Source organism: Pristiophorus japonicus, chromosome 18 (assembly GCF_044704955.1).
Source record: "Pristiophorus japonicus isolate sPriJap1 chromosome 18, sPriJap1.hap1, whole genome shotgun sequence".
In the NCBI taxonomy this organism is placed as follows: domain Eukaryota; kingdom Metazoa; phylum Chordata; class Chondrichthyes; family Pristiophoridae; genus Pristiophorus; species Pristiophorus japonicus.
Window position 1 is genome coordinate 10,905,894 of NC_091994.1, and position 23,188 is coordinate 10,929,081.

The 23,188-nt window shown below is 48.6% G+C and overlaps 1 protein-coding gene across 1 annotated transcript; it reads left to right on the forward strand.

Annotated features, from left to right (window-relative positions):
• Positions 1–332: 332 nt before the first annotated feature.
• LOC139228549 (sphingosine 1-phosphate receptor 3-like) lies at positions 333–12,064 on the forward strand. The gene is made up of 2 exons (XM_070859648.1): positions 333–613; positions 5,966–12,064. The coding sequence occupies exon 2, from the start codon at positions 6,128–6,130 to the stop codon at positions 7,271–7,273; it is 1,146 nt and encodes a 381-aa protein (XP_070715749.1). The 5' UTR covers positions 333–613; positions 5,966–6,127; the 3' UTR covers positions 7,274–12,064.
• The last annotated feature ends 11,124 nt before the right edge of the window (positions 12,065–23,188 follow it).

The following is a 23,188-nucleotide window of genomic DNA, read 5'->3' on the forward strand; positions in this document are numbered from 1 at the left end:
CCAGAAGTGGGCAACCGAACACCGGAATAGCGGCCCCAGAATCCAGGAGGCTGGAGAGCAAAGCATGTTTTCATCAGACAATGTGTGCAGGAGTTGCAGCTAGCTTGAGTTTCTGCTGGAAGAAAACATTCACATCGAAAAATGACGTGTGTTAAATATTACCATGGGTGAAAGTCACTTTCCTTGGCACAGAACCAATACAGTCTTTCGCGAGCGACTTGGCCCCAAATTGCATGATTGGTAGTTTGGTTAGTGGAGCTCTTTGCCAGGATTGATGATAGGCAGCTTAATGTCCCGCCTCCTCCAGAGGCACACAGACAAAATAAGAGGCACTGACATGCACGCTGTACAAAAAAAAGCCACTGCAGCCCAGCTCCCATAGACGGGAAAGTTCTCAAATCAAGTGAGGTGGTTCATGTTATGCGGAGTGCACAACACAACCAGCTACTGCTCTGAGAAGAGCTCACGTCTCTTTACTGGGACTGCAAATATAAAAGGCAAGTTCTTTCATTGCTGGCTCCAAGCTGTCTGAAGTTTGTACTTGCTGTGATACCAATTGTAAGGAAACAAGACTTGGAAAAAGATCAGCCTATCGCCTCTGGAAGTATTGAAGGTGCGTACATTGTTTCTGGAACTTTATTCAAGTGCTTCTGAAAGTTCAGCAGAATATCGTGAGAGTAATTTTCTGGTTGTTGTAATATGTTGAACTTTAAATTTAGCTGGGTAATAGGTTGGGAGATGGGATGTTACATGTGCTGGTGTAAAATCATGTAATCATTATGGAGGTTCTGCAGCATTTCAGCACAGAGGTGTTAATCATCATATTGCACATGGCAATATAATTACTGTCTGTGGACAGATTAATATTATAGATAAAGAAACAGAGGCAGAGACACACACAGAGTGAGAGAGAGACACAGAAACAGAGCGAGAGAGACACAGAGTGAGAGAGAGACACAGAAACAGAGCGAGAGAGACACAGAGAGAGAGAGAGTGTCACAGAAACAGAGAGAGAGAGACACACAGTGAGTGAGGGAGTCAAAGAAACAGAGCGAGAGACACAATGAGTGAGTGAGAAACACAGACGGGGGAGAGACACACAAAGAAACAGAGACACACACATACACAGTGATGGATAGAAACAGAGAAAATAGAAACAGAAAGATACAGTGATAAAGCTATAGTGATAAAGAGACAGCAACACAGATACAAAAACCGAGAAAAAGAAAAAAAAAGACTTGCATTTATATAGCGCCTTTCACAACCACCAAATGTCTCAAAGTGCTTTACAGCCAATGAAGTACTTTTGAAGTGTAGACTATTGTAATGTGGGAAACACGGCAGCCAACTTGCGCACAGCAAGCTCCTACAAACAGCATTATGATAATGACCAGATAGTTTGTTTTTATTATGTTGATTGAGGGATAAATATTGGCCGGGTCACCGGCGATATCTCCCCTGCTCTTCTTCGAAATAGTGCCACGCAATCTTTTACATCCACATGAGAGGGCAGACGGCACTTCCGACAGTGGAGCACTCCCTCAGTACTGCACTGGGAGTGTCAGCTTAGTTTTATGTGCTCAAGTTCCTGGAAGTGAGACTTGAACCCATAACCTTCTGACTAGAGGCATGTGTTGCTACACACTGAGCCACAGCTAACACTAAGATGCTATACATGCACAACAATGAATAGAGAGACAGAGAGACAGAGAAACACACACCGAGGAAGGCAGAGAGGAAAAGAGGAAGAGTAAACAAAGAAAAGGAGTAGACCACAAGGAGGCAGAGACAAGAGGTGAGAGCGAGAAAGCGTGGAGAGATGCGGGAGGGCATGCCTAGTGAGACCGGCCGGGAGACGGTGGCGTTGCAGCCTATAACTTTCCATTTAAAGTCAGGGACTGTGGGTTCATGATTTCCAGACTGCCTGTGAGTGCCCCTCCTGGTCAAGTCTGCTTGATCGTGGAACCAGTCCTCAGGAGGTTTGATCAGCCCTCAAAGGGGTGGAAACCCAAAAGTTCCCCGACCCTTTATGTGATGCCAAGTTAAACTGTTTTATGATGGTGCCGTGAGATCAGATTATTAGTTAGAATGTTTATAAATGGGACAGAACGTTCGGTGAGTTTACAAGCCCAATTCCGACGATAATAACAGAGCATGTTAATTACACGTGAATTTCTTTTGTAAGTGGCAGTTTTTTGCCTCAATAATTGGCGGAGTTGTTTTCTGTACAAACCGCGGTTTACCATGGTCAGCCCGCAACGCGGTGTCGCTTTTCCCAAACCGTGCTCTTAATCCCAGCTGAAACTTCGAAATATATTCGCAATGCAACGTTGGGTTCAAAAAGCCAAACACTGCGGATGCTGGAATCTGAAATAAAAACGGAAAATGCTGGAAATCTCAGCTGGTCAGGCAGCGTCTGTGGAGACAGAAACAGAGTTATGTCCTCTGTCGGAAGTTATGTGCAGACCGTTGAGAAATAGCCAGCGTGAAAATCCGATCAATTCAGAAGAGTCAGAGTCAGACGGAAGCAACGACGAAAGCAACAAGTCAACTTAGCAGGTCGGACAGCATCTGAGGGGAGAAAGCAGAGTTAACGTTTCGGGTCGACGACCCTTCGTCAGAACTCAGCTCAGCTCCAGCATTTTCTGTATTTATTCCAGATTCCAGCATCTGCAGTATTTTGCTTTGGAACAAGTCAACTTGTTGGTTCTGATCTGCTCTGTCTCCCGTTCCCCTTGCACCAAATAACTGGGAATTAAATGAAAGAAAGAAAGAACTTGCATTTATGTAGCGCCTTTCACGACCTCAGGATGTTCCAAAGTGCTTTACAGCCAATTAAGTACTTTTGAAGTGTAGTCATTGCTGCAATGTGGGAAATGGAAAATACATCATAATTGTAATACATTAGTTGTAATACTAATTATTAATTTAGCAAACTTTGACTGATTTAATTGAACATTAAAGTGTAAAAATTGTGGACAGACTATTGAGGATAGACTGCAAGTACCAGCTTGAGATCGCTTAACAGACCTCAGTTATACTGCCAGCTCCGAGTTGCTCTGCGGCTAGGGGAGAATAGAGTCACGTGTGTGCGAGGAGCTCTGCTCGCCCTCATCCAAACGGCAGTTAAATTGTAAAGTTGGCAGAGAGTTAAGCACTCTAATGAGGTCCAATCTTCATTGGGTTGCCCTGTGAAAACTTCACGATCACTGCATGTTGCACTTGGCTACGTGTGGTTTAGGTGTCATGCCACAGTGCATTGGCACGAGCTGTGCAGCATAAATGAACAATTAAAGACTTTATTTGGATTACTGTCGTCTGTTCACATTTGGGACTTTAGAAGTCTTGGGGGATTACTCAATTGTACCTAGACACAGCTCCGAGTGTGATCCTATTCACTGAAGATTATCTTGGCCACACACCAGTTTCTTTATATAATGTCTACCTTAAGTACTCTGTTTTTGTTTGTGGAGCTCATATCTAGACTTTTCAAAAGGTATAATTTGGGAAATTACTAGTGTTGGGAAGCAGCTGTCAAACATCAATTGAGACCAGAAAAAAATCTGAAATCAGAAAATCCTGAAAATTATTTTCAGTTAGTATCTGTAAAGGGTAAAGACAGCTTACCATTTCAAACATAGCTCCTTGATCAGAGCTCAGTTCTAACAAAGAAAGAAAGACTTGCATTTATATAGCACCTTTCACGACCACCGGACGTCTCAAAGCGCTTTACAGCCAATGAAGTTCTTTTGGAGTGCAGTCGCTGTTGTAATGTGGGAAACACGGCAGCCAACTTGCGCACAGCAAGCTCCCACAAACAGCAATGTGACAAAGACGAGAAAATCTGATTTTAGTGATGTTGATTGAGGGATAAATATTGGCCAGGACACCAGGGAACACTCCCCTGCTCTTCTTCGAGATAGTGCCGTGGGATCTTTTACATCCACCTGAGTAACGTCCCATCCGAAAGACGGCACCTCCTAGATTTATGTGCTCAAGTTCCTGTAGGGGGACTATACCCAAAAGGCAAACCCATCATTGATCTTTTCAGGTGTGATTGAGCTGCTCTGTATTGCCAGCATTTTTGTTCCAGCATCAGTAATTTGTGTCAGAATGATCTCAGATGCACAGACGCACAGAACGGTCCGATCGCCCTTCCGATGAACTCGGCTGTAATTGTTCAGCGTGGTTTTTGTGGTTTATATCAATGATCTAGATTTAAATATAGGGAGTATGATTAACAAGTTTGCAGACAACATTAAAATTGGCCGAGTGGTTGATAATGAAGAGGAAAGTCATGGGCTGCAGGAGGATATCAATCTTGTGGTCAGGTGGGCAGAGCAGTGGCAAATGGAATTTAATTCAGAGAAGTGTGAGGTGATGCACTTTGGGAGGGCTAATAAGGAAAGGGTATAGGCGGTCGGCCATTTAAAAGTGTAGATGAACAGAGGGATGTCCACAGATCCCTGAAAGTAGCAGGCCAGGTGGATAAGGTGGTTAAGAAGGCATAAGGAATGCTTGCCTTTATTGGCCGAGGCATAGAATACAAGAGCAGGGGGGGGTTATGCTTAAATGATATAATGTTCTGGTTAGGCCACAGCTGGAGCACTGTGTGCAGTTCTGGTCGCCATATTATAGGAAGGACGTGATTGCACTAGAGAGGGTGCAGAGGAGATTTACTAGGATGCTGCCTGGAATAGAGAGTCTTAGCTATGAGGATAGATTGGATAGGCTGTTCTTGTTGTCCTCATTGGAACAGAGGAGGTTGAGAGGAGGCCTTATTGAGGTGTACAACATTTTGAAGGGCCAGGATATAGTGGATAGCATGGGCCTATTTCCCTTGGTGGAGGGGTCAATTATGAGGGGGGGCATAGTTTTAAGGTGGTTAGTGGAAGGTTCAGAAGGGATTTGAGGGGAGGCTTCTTCACGCAGAGGGTTGTGGGGATCTGGAACTCATTGCCTGGAAGGCTGATTGATACAGAAACCCTCATCACATTAACAAGGTGCTTGGATGGGCACTTAAAGTGTGGTAACCTGCAGGGTTACGGACCTAGAGCTTGTTAGTGGGATTAGACTGGATAACCTCTTGTTGGCCGGCGTGGATACGATGGTAAGTACTGCAGGGAGTTGAATACAGCCAGGGTGATCTCCTGGACTAGTTTCGATCACCTGGATGGGTCGGAGAGGAATTTTCCCAGATTTCTTTTCCCCAATTGGCCTGGGTTTTTATCTGGTTTTTGCCTCTCTCAGGAGATCACATGGCTCCGGTTGGGGTGGAGTGTAGAATGTTTCGGTACAGGGGGTGTCTCAGTTGTGTGGGGAGGACTGGTTGGGCTGGATGCTCTTTACCTTTCCGCCATTGTTCATAGGTTTAGATGTAACCTTCAGGGCTGCTGACCGAGGGCCGTGTGGCTCTTTGTTGGCCGGCACTTGCTGAAATGGCCTCCTTCTGCACTGTAGATTTTTATGTTTCTATGTATTTGTCTCAGTTCAAAAACCTGGGGAGCTCGAAGTGCAGTGCCGAGGGTGTGCTGCACTGTCAGAGGTGCCGTCTTTCGAAAGAGACGTTAAACCAAGGCCCCTCAGGACGTTTGAGATCCCACTGTTTTGAGGAAGAGCCGAGGAGTTCTCCCCGGTGTCCTGCTCAATATTTATCTCTCAAACAACCGCACTTAAACAGGTGATCACATTGCTGTTTGTGGCAGCATGCTTTGCGCAAATTGGCTGCTGTGTTTTCTACATTGACTACACTTCAAAAAGTATTTCACTGGCTGTAAAGTGTTTTGGGACGACCTGAGATTGTGAAAGGTGCTATATAAATGCAAATCTTTCAAGTCTTTTTTTAACAGGAGTGTAATTACTAGTAGCCAGTGTCCCTTTTTATTTTTGATCAGTGACATAGTGAACATCTGTCATTACAGAAATCTAACTGTGTCTAAATCCGATTTGTCAATCTTTTCCTCAGGTCAGAAGCATCAATTGAAGCATTGCACGATTGCTAAGCCCACTTTGGGCAGGGGGTGATGGTGAACCGGACCAGTCCATGCAATGTGTTGACGGCGCCCTCTGAAGTTTGAAATGCGTCAGTACACACAGTAGGCACAAGAAAGGAAGCTTCGTTTGGAACATGTCCCCAAACACGGTAGTAGATATGGCTTTGGTCAGTATGCATCCCGTGAATGATATCATATACAAGCATTATAACTATTCAGGAAAGTTGGAGAAAAGGAGAGAGAATGGTTCAGTCAATGTCAAGGTTGTGATCATTCTCCTGGCTTGTGTATTGATAGTCATTGAGAACGTGATGGTCCTTGTGGCTATTTGGAAAAACAAGAAGTTTCACACACGCATGTACTACTTTATCGGGAATCTTGCTCTGTCAGATCTGTTGGCCGGGGTGGCCTATGTAATCAACACCCTGATGTCCGGGTCCTGGACTCTGTCCCTAACACCAAACCAATGGTTCATCAGAGAGGGCAGCTTGTTTGTTGCTTTGTGCGCGTCAACCTTCAGCTTATTGGCCATCGCCATTGAGAGGCACATGACCATGGTGAAGATGAGGCCCTACGACTCCAAGAAACAATACCGGCTCTTCCTGCTCCTGGGGGCTTGCTGGATGATCTCGGTCCTCCTGGGGGTCTTGCCCATTATCGGTTGGAACTGCATCGGCGACCTCAAGTCCTGCTCCACCATCCTGCCGCTCTACGCCAAAAGCTACGTGGCCTTCTGCGTCACCATCCTGACTGTCATCCTGTTCTCCATCGTGATCCTGTACGTCCGCATTTACCGGCTGGTCAACACCAGCGGCCGCAAGGTCAAGACGCGGAAGAACGCCAAGGGCAGCCAGTCGGAGCGGGCCATGGCCCTGCTGCGCACGGTCATGATCGTCCTGGGCGTCTTCATCGCCTGCTGGTCGCCGCTGTTCATCTTCCTGATGCTCGACGTGGCCTGCAGCCCCAAGCAGTGCGAGATCCTGTACAACGTGGAGTGGTGCATCGCCCTGGCCGTGCTGAACTCGGCCCTCAACCCCGTCATCTACACCTTGTCCAGCCGGGAGATGCGGGGGGCCTTCTTCAGGCTACTCTGTTGCTGCCTGACGGGCTCGGACGCGGCCAGGAACCTGCCAATCGCGCCCACCGCGGACAACAGCCGGAGCAAGTCCAGCGGCAGCATCTTCAACAAGCCGAAGGAAGAACTCGACTCCCCGGCCATGCTCATTTCGGCCTGTATCGTTAAGGCGAGTGACTTTTCGCTGGAGAAAGGGAAATCCTGAACTTCCCCTGCGGCGTTTCGCAGAATAATCCAAGGAAAGCATATTTTACTTGCACCAAGATTGTGATTTAAAGACCATTGATGTCAGTGTTTCTGTTTTAACATATAACGACCTAGCATTACCTTGTACACACATAGAATATCACAACAGTGTTGATTGGTTCCGCTTGATAAACGTGCAGTGACTGTTACCGATTGTGTTGGTTCTCCAGTCCAAAGGTCGCCACACCTCACATACATAGGGCTGGCTGGATTTTCGGTTGGCTCACGCCTCAGTTAGTGGCCAGAGGGGGCGTTAATGCAAGCGTTAGGGCTTTTAGTGCCCTGCCGGAACATTCATTCGAGGCTCACCAGAGGCACGAACGATTAGCGCCTGGCAGCTGTCAATCACTCCGAACACGATGTCAGTCCTGGTGCAACGCCCACACTTGCGCCCAGGTCGGTAAATTCGGTGCATGCGTCTCATTGAGCGTCCGTCAATAAGTACGTCTGGAGAAACAGTCGGTGCAGGCTTGCAGAGTCGTTAACTGGCGGCCACGTAAAGGGATGAGGAAGCGCTTCCCTCGGGAGGTCACAGTCAGTGCGACGTTTACACACAGCACGGTATGTGAGCCTCCCAGTTTGCAGCGGCAGACTGACACAGCAGTACAGCTTGAAAACAAGTGATCTTGAACATTTTAATGGGTGCATTACTATGCCGCGCCTTTAAGACCCAGCTTTTCCTGTGATCTGATTCGGAGTTCCACGCATGCGGAATGGTTCCGCAAAATGTACCTCAAACTTTTGTTAGCGCCCCTCCAGCTCTGGGTGTGCAACGGCTGATTTGTCACCTCTGTCAGCTCTGCGACCAATTCTGACGAATTTCTGGGCGGGAGGAGCAAACGTTTTCAAGGCGCTAAAAGTGCCGCTCCGCCTGGGTTAACACCGCAACAGAGGCACGACCGAATTTCTCCCCGCCCACCCCCCACGGAGTCCCGATCATCAGTGTACTATATGATAGCCGCCAGTTGCTTTCATGTCCACAGATTAGGGGAGGTTCGGGGGGGACAGCAGAGAAGGTGGGTAGTCAGCCAAGGGCCCCTGCTTTTGATCGCTAGCAAGTGAGCCCTGCTGGAAAGTGCGGTCCTTGGGCGAGGGCCGGAGCGGCAACAGCAACAACTTGTATTTATATAGCGCCTTTAATGTAGTAAAAGGTCGCACGGTGCTTCTCAGGAGTGTTAAAAGACAAAAATTTGACACCGAGCCGCGTGAGAAGAAATTCGGGCAGGTGACCAAAAGCTTGGTCAAAGAGAGAGGTTTTAAGAAGCGTCTTAAAGGGGGAAGGAGAGGTTTAGGGAGGGAGTTCCAGAGCTTAGGCAACTGAAGGGTTCACCGATGGTTGAGCAGTTATAATCAGAGATATTCAAAAGGACAGATTTTGAGGAGCGCGATATCTCGGGGGGGGGGGGATTGTGGGGCGGAAGGCGATTACAGAGATAGGGATTACAGAGCAGGCACAGAGTGGTGATTATTTCTCCTCCCCGTGGTCAAATAGCTTGCCAACACTAGGATCATGCTCAGGCAAGGATCCGGGGAACTGGCAGTACGTTAGAGCAGGCCCGGGCAAAAATGGTGCATGAATCGAAACTCAACTTGGAGCTCGCTTGAGTTACTCCTGATGCGTTCTGTGATTAAATTCCTTGATGAGTTGATCTCTCCTGGCTGTCTGCCATTCCTGGCATAAGATAATGAAAAGCAGTTTACTGTAGCGCACTCTAAATAGTGCATACCAGTTTAGCACAAACTTCACAGGGAGCTCCCGTCCATTGCCTGTAACCGTTTGATGATGATTTTACTGAGCAAACGTTGAACCTATGTGTATGAGATTGCTCTGCTTGGTATTTTGGCGGAGGTGCTAGCCCGTTTAAAATGGCGGACAGGGGAAAGTTTGATTTTAAATTATCATCCTTGTTTTCAAATCCCTCCATGGCCTCGCGCCCCCTCTCCCTATCTCCGTAATCTCCTCCAGGCCCACAACCCTCCGAGACCTCTGCGTTCCTTCAACTTTGGCCTCTTGTGCCTCCCCCCCCACCCCCCCCCACTTCCTTCACCCCACCATCGGTGGCCATGCCTTCAGCTGTCCAGGCCCCAACCTCTGGAATTCCCACACCAAACCTCTTCCTCCTCCTCCTGGAAGACGCTACTTAAAACCAACCTCTTTGACCAAGCTTTAGGTCACCTTCTTTGACTCGGTGCCAATTTTCATCTGATTGCAGTTCCTGCGAAACACCTGGAGACGTTTTACTACACTAAAGCTTCTCTATCAGTGCAAGATGGTGCATGAATGCGTTGAACATTGGTTCACCTATATTGACAACCGTGCTTTGCCTGCTGGTAGAGGTTCGAGTGAACCTACAAAATTTGCTTCATTTAAACTGGTCTTTTCAACTAATTTCTTCTTTTAATTTGCTCTGGGGTGTGGGTAGCAGTATCCGGGAGGGGGCTGAGCACCTCGAGTCTCATCACCGAGAGCATGCAGAAACCAAGCGCAGGCAGCGGAAGGAGCGTGCGGCAAACCAGTCCCACCCACTCCTTCCCTCAACGGCTATCTGTCCCACCTGTGACAGGGACTGTGGTTCTCGTATTGGACTGCTCAGTCACCTAAGGACTCATTTTTAGAGTGGAAGCAAGTCTTCCTCGATTCTGAGAGACTGCCTTTGATGATTTATTGCCCATCCTTAATTTCCCTAAGAATCGACCAGTTATGATTGGGCCAGACCAGGTCGGGTTTGGTCGGTTCCCATCCCTGGAGGACATTAGCAAGCCAGCTGGATTATTTTAATGATAATCTGGCAACATTCATAGTCCTTTTCTGGTGGTCAGCCACAAATTACCAAACTGATTTTCACAGTTTACAATGGTAGGATTTGAGTTTGTGGGTTATTATTGCAGTACCATAACCACTAGTCTACCATGCCCATAGATATTACCTAAACTAGCGCACTACAAGGTAACACGGAATCCGATTGCCACGATAAGCTGAACGAACGACAGCGACGGTGAAACAAATCCAGCCGAATAACTCACTTTGTCATTGTGTGTGCAAGGCCAGCTGTCAGTGCCACGGGGAAAGCTGGGCTGGGGCTGGGGTGAGGCCGCTTCCCAATGGACACCCTGTACATGTGACCAGGCTCGGTCGATGGGAGTTCAAGGTGAGCGGACTGAAGATTGCGGGGTTACACGAGGGTGATTGACCAAAATGGTCCAGACAAAGTGTTCACTTTGACAAAGGGTTCTTAGCAAAGGAGCTGGTGTGTTCGGGGAGTAAGAATGGGGAAACCGGACAGATCTGATCCACCCAAAGGCCGATAGACTTTCTGAGTAAGTTAGCGGGGAGAGATAGTTGAAGTTGATAATATAAAAGGATGCAAGAGGCAATTGATGTGTTTCTAGAGCACGAACGGTTAAGAGTTTTGGTAAGAATGGTTAAGAACTTTAATAAGGCAAAGTTCTGCTCTGCTCCTCACCTTCTGTTCAACCCCTCCTCCTGGTATTCCTCACTTGGCAATCTATGGCCATCTTGGTGTCTCCCTCTGCAACTCTCTCCCTAAGCCTCGTGTACCTCCCTCCTTGTCTTTAAAGCCTCCTCAAAACCTATTTATTTGACTTTGGCCCATTCTCCTAAACGTAGCCTCTCTCTCTCAAATCCTCTACATCGGAACACAGGAACAGGAGGAGGCCATTCAGCCCCTCGAGCCTGTTCTGCCATTCAATGAGATCCTGGCTGATCTGCGACATAACTCCATATACCCGCCTTTGGCCCATATCCCTTATTACCTTTGGTTGACAAAAAGCTATCAATCTCGGATTTAAAATTAACAATTGATCCAGTATCACTTGCCGTTTGCGGAAAAGAGTTCCAAACTGCTACCGCCCTTTGGGGGCCGAAATTGACCCTCTCCTTAAGGCCTGTTACCACCGCAAATCGGCGGCCACGCTGTGGAGTGGAGTGGGCGCTGCTGGCCCAATTACCCTTCCGAGGTTTCCCAATTCTTCCCCCCCCCCCCCCCCCCCCCACCGCTCCACTGATGCCGATCTGTCTTAGGTGGGTCATCACCATGTGCACGTGATCCACCCCCCCCCGCCCCTCCCCACCCCCGACGGTGACATTCCCCTCTGAAAATCTTCAGCAAACCCGGTGGTGCCAAAACCTGTTTTCCCCGGTGGTCCAGTGAGGCTGCGGCCTTCTGCAATGGCGGTGCAGCTTCCCTTAAAGGGGAGGGCCCACTGCCGCTGCCGCCATGTTTTTTTTATGTCGGCTGACTGCTATGTCGGCCCGACAATTACGCCCCTGGGTTTGGCCGTGCCGCCAACAGGCAGGCTAGCACCCCCTCTTGGGTGCCAGGCCGCGGGCCCGGCCGAAACCCTCCCTGGTGGCCCAGTGGGCGGAAGTTTTAAAATCGCGGAGACTCTCCCCTTTAAGTGAAGGGAAGAGCCGTGGTGACGTCATCGCGGCGCTCGCTCGGCACCGCCCCCAACCTCCGCCCCTCAGGTGTTGCCACCGCCGCGGATCCGCCCCCTCGTGTAGTCTCCTCCCCCCCCTGTAGTCTCCGCCCCCCTCGTGTAGTCTCCGCCCCCTCGTGTAGTCTCCGCCCCCTCGTGTAGTCTCCGCCCCCCTCGTGTAGTCTGCGCCCCCCTCGTGTAGTCTGCGCCCCCCCCTCGTGTAGTCTGCGCCCCCCCCTCGTGTAGTCACCCCCCCCTCGTGTAGTCTCCCCCCTCGTGTAGTCTCCGCCCCCCTCGTGTAGTCTACGCCCCCCCTCGTGTAGTCTCCGCCCCCTCGTGTAGTCTCCGCCCCCCCCCCCCTCGTGTAGTCACTCCCCCCCTCGTGGAGTCTGCGCCCCCCCTCGTGTAGTATCCGCCCCCCCTCGTGTAGTCTCCGCCCCCCTCGTGTAGTCTGCGCCCCCCCTCGTGTAGTCTGCGCCCCCCCCTCGTGTAGTCACCCCCCCCTCGTGTAGTCTCCCCCCCCGTGTAGTCTCCGCCCCCCTCGTGTAGTCTCCGCCCCCTCGTGTAGTCTCCGCCCCCCCCTCGTGTAGTCACTCCCCCCCTCGTGTAGTCTCCGCCCCCCCCGTGTAGTCTCCGCCCCCCTCGTGTAGTCTCCGCCCCCCTCGTGTAGTCTCCACCCCCCCTCGTGTAGTCTCCACCCCCCCCCGTGTAGTCTCCGCCCCCCCCGTGTAGTCTCCGCCCCCCCCCGTGTGGTCTCCGCCTCCCTCGTGTAGTCTCTGCCCCCCTCGTGTAGACTCCACCCCCCCTCGTGTAGTCTCCGCCCCCCTCGTGTAGTCTCCGCCCCCCTCGTGTAGTCTCCGCCCCCATTCAGAGCGACTTCCGGATCCAAGTAAAATAAAACAACAAAGAGCGGAATTTCACTCAAGGCGACTCAACCACAGCTGCGGTAAAAACCATTGAACGGGTTACGTGCACCCCCTTTCAGGCGGGTAGCCATTTCTACTCTATAGTGTGTAGAAGTGTTACGTAATTTCACCCCTGAAAGAGCTGGCTCTCATTACTAGACTATACCCCCTAGTCTTAGACTCCCCAACCAACAGAATTAGTTTCTCTCTATCTACCTTATCTGTACCCATCGGTCCTCCTTTCTACCTCTCTCTCTCGCCTCAAACATTTACTGCTTGGATATGCCAACATGGGACATGGATGACCTTGGAATATATCATCACGTCCAAAGCCCCATTTCCACTACAGGACAGTGCCCCCACCAGTCACAGGCTCACTTCTGGCTTGCAACAGATGTGAAAATTATTACCGAATGGCAAACCTGTGAGTTAGACACGTGCTGCACTAAATATAGACGGATAATGTAGATGTTTGTATGAAATTCCTCAAAGAGCCTGGATTATTGTGCACTATTTATTAAATATCGTGATTATATATTTTTAGTTGAGCTGTGAAGAAATAAACCTTTAATGCTTTCATCAGCAGTGTACATTTGAATTGTATATGTGTTAGTAAAAAAAAATAGTGAATAGCGGGTAACCTGTATTGTGGAAGAAGTCGTGTTAAATGGACTAACTACGTACTGTATGTCAGTGTACACGTGAGAAAAAAGCACTTTGATTAATAAAGTATGATCTGTGATAAGAATATTGTACATCTTGTGTGTTTTGCTTGTACAGTTACAAGATAACTGCGGATGACCGTTTAGCCTAACTTAACTCACCCGTCCTAAAGAACTAATCTGCCATTCCCACCACAACGCCCTATCCAACAGCTTCTTGAATTACTTCATATCTTACCCGATGTCTATTCAAGTGTTGAATACTCATTCATTAAAGAAATCCCTGGTGATGTCAGTCCTACATTTTACTACCAGGTATACACAGGGCATGTGCGTGTGTATGTATGTGCATGTGTGTGTGTGCGTATGCGGGTGGGTGTATGTGGGTGCGAGTGTGTGTAAGTGCATGTGTGCGTGTGTGTGTTTACGTGTGAATACGGGTGCGTGTGTGTGAATGCGGGTCCGCGTGTGTGAATGCGCATCCGCGTGTGTGAATGCGGGTCCGCGTGTCTGAATGTGTGTGCACAGTGCTTAGGGATGTCCGGGAAGGACAGGATTGTGATTGGATGGGATTCCTCCCATTGTCGAATAGCTTGCTGACCCTCACTGTCGGCTCACACATTGACGAAGTGCAGGAAGGCAGCTGACAACAAGTGGAACATTTCGCAGGGCGTGTCAGCCCCTTCAGGAGAGAGGGGGGGGGAAGAACCATGAAAAAACTCTACGCCATTGCTGACTGTGAGCTGTGTCAATCAGGAAAGCAGCAAGAAACAGAAGGACAGTGGCGGAAATACAACTGCAACAACAACTTACATTTCTAATAGCCCTGCTCGTCCGGGACAGCAGCTCGACGCGTTTTGCATTAAGGGAACAGTGGCTGGCAGGAGGGGGAAAAGGGAAGTGTGGAGAGGGATGGGGAAGCGGGAGCCAAGGAGGTTTCCGAGGAGCTTTTCGAAAGCAGAGAGCGAGTTGGCAGAGTGGAGGGAATGGGGCAGGGTGTTCTAGAGGGTAGATCAGTGGCTGAATGAGTGGCACCAGTCTTTGGTGGGGAGCATGAAGACGTCCAGTATTAAAAGAAAGACTTGCATTTATATAGCGCCTTTCACAATGTCAGGATGTACCAAAACCCTTTACAGCCAATGAAGTACTTTTTGGATTGTAGTCGTTGTTGTAATGTGGCAGCCAATTTGCGCACAGCAAGCTCCCACAAACAGCAATGTGATAATGACCAGATAATCTGTTTTTGTTATGTTGATTGAGGGATAAATATTGGCCCCAGGACACCGGGGATAACCCCCCTGCTCTTCTTCAAAATAGTGCCATGGGATGTTTTACGTCAACATGAGAGAGCAGACGGGGCCTCGGTTTAACGTCTCATCCGAAAGATGGCATCTCCGGCAGTGCAGCACTCCCTCAGCACTGCACTGGAGTGTCAGCCTCGATTTTTGTGCTCAAGTCTCTGGAGTGGGACTTGAACCTACAACCTTCTGACTCAGAGATGAGAGTGCTACCCACTGAGCCACTGAACTAAGCCTTGCACAAATTGACTAATTTGAATTCTGTGGTTAGTGTCTTTGTTTAGCATTTCTATCAAAACCCAATAACGAGTCACAAAGAAATGAGCATCAGTAAATTTAGCTGTGACAACGAGCACCTTATAACAAGTCAATCCACAGAAACAGACCCATATTTCTATGTAAAAGTCATGCTTTTCCAGCTGTGGCCACAAGATGGAGGTACAGTTCAAGAGTTATTAATTGTTAGTAGCCCAGTATTTGCAGTTAACGGTGGTACCTGAAAAATTGTGTTTGCAGGTGATCAATAGATATTAAATAAAGGGTGTTATCACATTTAAATAATGTATTCTCAATCATGCATGGCAGATAGGGTTCAATGCGGAGAAGTGTGAAATGATGACACTAATCGAAGAAGAGCAGGGGAGTTATCCCCGGTATCAGGGCCAATATTTATCCCTCAATCAACATCACTAAAACAGATGATCTGGTCATTATCATGTTGCTGTTTGTGGGAGCTTGCTGTGCGTAATTTGGCTGCCGTGTTTCCCACATTACAACAGTGACTACACTTCAAAAAGTACTTCATTGGCTGTAACGCGCTTTGGAACGTCCCGACATTGTGAAAGGCACTATATAAATGCAAGTCTTTGTTTTCTTTAAGCAACAGAGCCATTAGGGAGCTCAGGGATGGAGAATGGGTGAATTTTAACCCCATTTGCTCAGCAGAAACCTGGCGGGTGGAGAGTTAAAGTTGCTCTCCTGAGCAGGCAGCAAAGACACCCTCCCGGAAACAACGTAGACACGTTGCAGCCCGATGATGTAATTGAGACCCGATTGTAATTTTAACTCAGGCCTGGAGTTAAAATCGGGGCCATGACTCGTGTTGGCCGACCTCGAAGGCTGTGGAGGCTTGGAGGGGAGGGGGGGGTGAGGCGGGGGAAGGAAATTGAATTGCCCACCGCCTTGGGCGAGGATGTCGGAAATAGACAAGGCCCAGAGATGAGAGAAATCAAATACTTTACTGAATTTTAATAACCCTTACAAAAGCCCCCATGAAAACTGCTGACAGGGAAGGAGCTGGGAATGATTGAACCGTGTTAGTTCAACGCTCGCGTGCTTTTATTTGTCCTTCTTGCTGCTGCCGAATGTCTGGGCCCCGTTGATATTTCTGGCACCCGCTGTGTCCAAGAACAGTGAAAATGTCATGGGAAAAAACGCACATAAACATCCCGACTGTCAAGTAGCAGGGTCTGATTTGCGTCAACCGAGCGCGAATCTGACATGCCTTGCACTAATTAGGTGGCTACAAAATGCACTCGGGCTATTTTTGCTCCTCTGTGCAGAGTTGAGTGCGGCCCTTTTGGTTACCTTTTATGGTAAGGTGATAAAATGGTGCCTTCTGGCATAATGATCGTTGGCAAAGGAACCAGAGAGGGCAGATGAGGAGACAGTTTTATCTACGCAGCCAGTTGTTGCAACCTGGAACGCGCTGCCTGTAAGGGCGCTGGAAGCAGATTCAATAGTAACTTTCAAAAAGGGAATTAGATATATACTGGAAAAGGACATTTGCAGGGCTACGGAGAAAGAGCAGGGAAGTGGGACTAATTGGAGAACTCTCTCAAAGAGCAGGCATGATGGGCTGAATGGCTTCCTGCCATGCTGCATGATTCTATGAACAACTTGTTTTGTCAAATGACATTAAGCCCGAGAACTCAACCCCAGATGGGACATCAGTTCCCCACGTCCCCAGCTCTCCCTTCATACTCTCTTGGAGGGTTGTTAGCACGACGTACTTAAGATGTATTCCACTTCATGATTAGCGACAGAACCACCCATTCCATTAACCCTCGCATCTTTCCTTCCATGTTTTGTGACATAGTCAGACCCTTGCATTAGCTTTTAACAACCTTTTCTTTCCGTGTTTTGTGAGCGATGCAATCAGTTGGGTGACTGAGGTAGGAATAAGTATCGCGAATGAGAGATAGGAAGACCTATCTGAGGAATCATCATCATAGGCAGTCCCTCGGAATCGAGGAAGACTTGCCTCCACTCTAAAAGTGAGTTCTCAGGTGACTGAACAGTCCAATATGGGAATTAGTCTTTGTCACAGGTGGGACAGACAGTGGTCGAAGGAAAGGGTGGGTGGGGAGTCTGGTTTGCCGCACGCTCCTTCCGCTGCCTGCGCTTGCTTTGACACTGCCTGTGCTTGCTTTGCATGACAGACATGATCTTTACGACGCGACAGCTGCAAGAGAAATGCAGGGAACAGCACCAACCCTTGTACATGGCCTTCTTTGACCTTACAAAGGCCTTTGACACTGTTAACTGCGAGGGACTATGGAGCGTCCTTCTCTGTTTTGGCTGAGGAATACACTGTGATGAGCAGCATGCACAGTGCATGTGAGTTGTTTTTGAAGAGAACTAGGACACCGTTTATTATAATGTTTATTGTGACCGGTTGCCGATCCTCTTCTGCTATTTGAAGTTCTTCCTCAACAAAAACTACAACAACAACAACTTGTAGTTATATAGCACCTTTAACGTAGTGAAACGTCCCGAGGCGCTTCACAGGAGTATTATAAGACAAAAAATTTGACACCCGAGCCGCATAAGGAGAAATTAAGGGCAGGTGACCAAAAGCTTGGTCAAAGAGGTAGGTTTTAAGGAGCGTCTTGAAGGAGGAAAGAGAGGTAGAAAGGTGGAGAGGTTTAGGGAGGGAGTTCCAGAACTTGGGGCCCAGGCAACAGAAGGCACGGCCACCGATGGTTGAGCGATTATAATCAGAGATGCTCGAGGGCAGAATTAGAGGAGCGCAGACATCTCAGGGGATTGTGGGGCTGGAGGAGATTACAGAGATAGGGAGGGGCGAGGCCATGGAGGGATTTGAAAACAAGGAGGAGAATTTTGAAATCGAGACGTTGTTTAACCGGGAGCCAATGTAGGTCAGCGAGCACAGGGGGTGATGGGTGTGCGGGACTTGGTGCGAGTTAGGACACGGGCTGCCGAGTTTTGGATGACCTCAAGTTTACATAGGGTAGAATGTGGGAGGCCAGCCAGGGGTGCATTAGAATAGTCAAGTCTAGAGGTAACAAAGGCGTGGATGAGGGTTTCATAATGTTGTCGCCCCTCTTCTGCTATATGAAGTTCTTCCTCAACCTCTGGCTCCACTCCAGCCCCACGCTCCCGATCTGTGGACATCTGGGGCGGGGGCCGGGGGGGGGGCGGGGAGCATGGGCAAGTCGGAGGACCTCCTTTTGGGCCTGCCCACGGTGACCACGTACAGGTACACGTTGGACATGGCACATGTGGAGGTGGTCGCTCTTGCTGCTTGCCCCCCTTCCATGGTCTTGTCCACACCTGGGTGGCTCTGGTGAGGAGAGCGTGTGGTGTCTGCCGGTACATTTGAGGCCTTTCGTGACTGGTAGGCACTGGAGGGCATAGCGGGCACTGACAATACCACCGGCCCAGAACTTGCGGTTCTGCCGTCATTTCACCTTTGAAACTGACCGCAGCTTCAGGATTTAGCGCGTGCTGTCTGTCATTCACAGCTCCTGCAGAGGCTGCACTGTGGACCCCCACCACCACCACACCAAGCCCCTCCCCCACTAAACCCCCTCCCCCTCCCCACCAACCCCTTCCCCCTCCCCCACCCCACCAACCCCCTCCCCCAGAACAGAGCCAGTGGCGAACGCCTTTGCTTTGCCACTTACCACAAATTCCAGGCTTTATTAAATAATATATTTAATGTTATATGTTTCCTTTGTTTTATTGGATTGAGAGCATTTAAAACTGAGATAAGGAGGAATTTCTTCTCTGAGGGCTGTAAACCTGAAGAATTCGCTGCCTCAGAGAGCTGTGGAAGCCGGGACATTGAATAAATTTAAGACAGAGATAGACAGTTTCTTAACCGATAAGGGATTAAAGGGTGATGGGGAGTGGGCGGGGAAGTGGAGCTGAGTCCATGATCGGATCAGCCATGATCGTATTAAATGGCGGAGCAGGCTCGAGGGGCCATTTGGCCTACTTCTGCTCCTATTTCTTATGAAAGTTCCTTATTAGTTGTGTCCCTGTGAAAAGGGTGGGCTTTCGTTTGGTTCTTTGTTGGACGACACTGAGGTAACCCAGCGTCTCCGTGAGGGTTGTATTCGGAAAGGCATCCCCTGTAATTGCTGCAGATGGCTTCAATCTCAACTGGGAAAAGTGGGAGGTACAGACAGAAATGATCTGGCAGGCCTTTTTGTTTTGATCAGCTGGGTGTCTGGCCTGCACAGAAAAACCCATCGCCGTTCTTAAGAATTTCCAAACCAAGTCACCATTAGCACAGGGTTATCTGGGGGTCAGCAGACAGGATCTTAGCTCCCAGTCAGAAGTCTATCCTTCCTGGTCCCATCACGCAGGCCCGTCAATCAGCAGCAACCCCCCGGAGTGCAGTGGGCCCGCTTGGCTCAGGTTTTGGATTATAGACTCTGCCACACAGGGCTAATCTGATTCCAATTTCCCATCGCCAAACGTGTCGCCCTGAAGTCAACTGGACCCCACTAAGACCCGCTTACACAAGAGAGGCAGATACCCAGGGCACGGATTCTTCATCCTTAAACACAGAAAATAGGTGCAGGAGTAGGCCATTCGGCCCTTCGAGCGTGCTCCACCATTCAATATGATCATGGCTGATCATGCAACTTCAATGCGTACCGAAACCAACACCGGAGAAACAGATAATCTGGCATTTAGCACATTGCTGTTTTTGAGAGCTTGCTGGAACTCCCTGCCTAAACCCCTCCGCCTCTCTACCTCGCTTTAAGACGCTCCTTAAAACCTACCTCTTTGACCCGGCTTTTGGTCACCTGCGCGAATTTCGACTTATGCGACTCGGTATCGAATTTTTAATCTCATAATACTCCTGTGATGCACCTTGGGATATTTCACGATGTTAAATGAGCTATATAAAAACAAATTGTTGTTATTGCTGTGTGCAAATTGGCTGCCACGTTTTCTACATAACAACACTAACTACACTTCAAAAGGTGGTACTTTGGCTATAAAGCGCTTTGGGACGTCCTGAGGTTGTGAAAGGCGTTATATAAATGCAAGTTCTTTCTTTCTGAAGCCTCTCTCCTCCTTACAACCTATCTCTTCCACCAAAGGTTTTGGTGGCCTACCCTAATGTCTCCTTCTTTGGCCCGGTGTCAATCTTTGTCCGATTATGCTCTGGTGAGACATTTTACTATGTTAAAGGCACTATATAAATACAAGGGGTTGTAGTTGAAAGATGCTAGAAGCGAGTTGCTGCCGTTGAGTAGCTAAGATGGAATTTGGTCTGGTGCACTTAGCAATCACACACAAGGTACTGCTTCAGTACAGATCAGTGCCTCCGGGAAAGTTCTGAAAGTAAAGACATCTCCTACGAGTGCTGAATAACTTTAGGGTAAAGGGGTCATTTCAGTAAGGCAACACTCTTGGAGCAGTGCCTCATAGAAACATAGAAAATAAGTGCAGGAGTAGGCAATTCGGCCCTTCGAGCCTGCACCACCATTCAATAAGATCATGGCTGATCATTCACCTCAGTACCCCTTTCCTGCTTTCTCTCCATACCCCTTAATCCCTTTAGCCGTAAGGGCCATATCTAGCTCCCTTTTGAATATATCTAACAAATTGGCATCAACAACTCTCTGCGGAAGAGAATTCCACAGGTTAATAACTCTCTGAGTGAAGAAGTTTCTCCTCATCTCGGTTCTAAATGGCTTACCCCTTATCCTTAGACTGTGACCCCTGGTTCTGGACTCCCCCAACATCGGGAACATTCTTCCTGCATCTAACCTGTCCAATCCCGTCAGAATTTTATATGTTTCTATGAGATCCCCTCTCATTCTTCTAAACTCCAGTGAATACAGGCCCAGTCGATCCAGCACTCTCATTGCTATTGAGGGAGTGCAGCGAAGGTACACCAGACTGATTCCTGGGATGGCAGGACTGACATCTCTCCTCATATGTCAGTCCTGCCATCCCAGGAATCAGTCTGGTGTACCTTCGCTGCACTCCCTCAATAGCAATGAGAGTGCTGGTCTGAAAATCAGAGCACTTGTGCAAGTTTTAATTCCAATTCTGAATGACCAGCGCCCATTAGCCAACCTCTGTTGCCTACACTGCTAATCACAGGTCCTTTACATAGCAGTGGTCTCATCCACTGAGCCTGATGCCAAGGGAAAAAAATACATCTATTAAGTTGTATAAGAAAGAAACACTTGCATTTATATCGCGCCTTTCATAACCCCTGGATGTTTCAAAGCAATTTACAGGCAATTAAGTACTTTTGGAGTGCAGTCACATTTGTAATGTGGGAAACGCAGCAGCCAATTTGCGCCCCGCAAGCTCCCACAAACAGCAATGTGATAATGGCCAGATAATCTGTTTTTTTATGTTATGTTGATTGAGGGATAAATATTGGCCCCAGGACACCAGGGATAACTCCCCTGCTCTTCTTCGAAATAGTCCACCTGAGAAACCAAGGCCCTATTTGCTCTAACGTCTCATCCGAAAGATGGATATATAAGGCTAGATCTAGATTAAATGTCAGGAGGTGGGTCTTTTCCCAGAGAAGAGTGGACCTCTGGAACAGGCTGCCATCTGGTGCGGTGGGCGTAGATCCGCTGAATCCCTTCAAGCGAGAGCTGGACTGGTTTCTGGCTGGGACGGAGATCACCTCTTACAGAAGGTAGATACTGCGGGCAGGCTGAGCACCATCGGAGCAGACCGGGGGGGCGGAAGGAGCAGTGTGGTGGCGTATCACTCCAGGGGAGCAGCAGGTGCTGGAGCAGGAGGGCGACGGCAGCGAAGAGGGACATCACCAAGGTCCAGGTCGGTGATTGGAGCGCAGGCAGGCACAGCAGGAACGGCGAGGTCGGGGCGAAGGAACAGATTTAGTTTGAACCTGGAATTTTAGGTCCATCATTGAAACCCATGTGAACTTTTTGACATGGAAGCAAGTCATCCTCGATTCGAGGGACTGTCTATGATGATGATGATGATGATGATGACTGCAGGCAATTCAGGGCCAGAGTGATCTCCTGGATTAGTTTCGATCGCCTAGATGGGTCGGAGAGTCATTTCCCAGTATTCTTTCCCCTAATTGGCCTGTTTTTTTTTAGCTGCCTTTTTTTGCGTCTCCCAGGAGATCACTTGGTTTTGGGTGGGGTGGAGTGTATATATCGTGATACACAACGTATCGCAATTGTGTGGGACAGGCTCAATGGATCAGATAGTCTTTATCTGTCCATCATTGTTCGTATATTCCTATGTATCACTTTTCATGATCTCAGGACATCCAAAAGCACTTTACAGCCCATGAAGTAGTTTTGAAGTGTAGTCACTGTTGTAATATAGGGAAACATGTCAGCCAATTTTCGCTCAACAAGCTCCCACAAACAGCAATGTGATAATGACCAGATAATCTGCTTTTTTAATGATGTTGGTTGAAGGATAAATATTGACCCCAGGTCCTAGGGAGAACTCCTCTGCTCCACTTCGAAGTAGATCTTTTACGTCCACCTGAGAGAGCAGACGGGACCTCGGTTTAACATCTCATCCAAAAGTCGGCATCTCCGACAGTGCAGCACTCCCTCAATATGTATGCGCACTAGGTCCGTACAGCAGAGCAGGTCTCCAGTCGTCCTGGTTAACCCTTGTCACTGGATAAAGGCCGAGCTCTGTCAAGCCCGTTTGGTGGCTGATGTGCAACGGTCACCACACATTAAAAAAATCCACGCACAGGCATCTTCCACCCCTTCGATTGGAGTTCAGGACTGGAACATCGGGTCCTTCATTGAAACATCTGTGAACTCATGTGGAAGCAAGTCATCCTTGTTCGAGGGACCGCCTATGATGATGACAACTCCCTCAAGAACAGAACCAGATTTAACCATGTCGACACTGGGAACCAGTTTTAGGGATGTTTGTTTTTTTTATCAGCAGTTGAATTAAAACCATGCCAACATAATTTCATCTTCACATTACAATCAGCATTACTCAACCGTAACCAATTGCATTCCACAGAAGCTCCGTGCTCCAACAAGAGTGCAGCCACAGTGTTCCATGAAGTATTTAATCATCCGCGTGTATAATTATCCTTATTACCATTGCTCAATGCGTCACTCTCTTTATCAACAAGGAACAGTAATTACTTTGGCTGGGAGTCTAATCCACATATCTACTGCTCTGTGGGAGAAAGAGATTTTTCTAACCTCCAATTTTGCCTCGGGCGTGCCAATTTTGTGTTCAACTCTTTTTTTAATCTGTCGAAGTGGAACAATCGGTTTGCATCTACATAATCTGTGCCTTTCAGTACTTTAAAGAC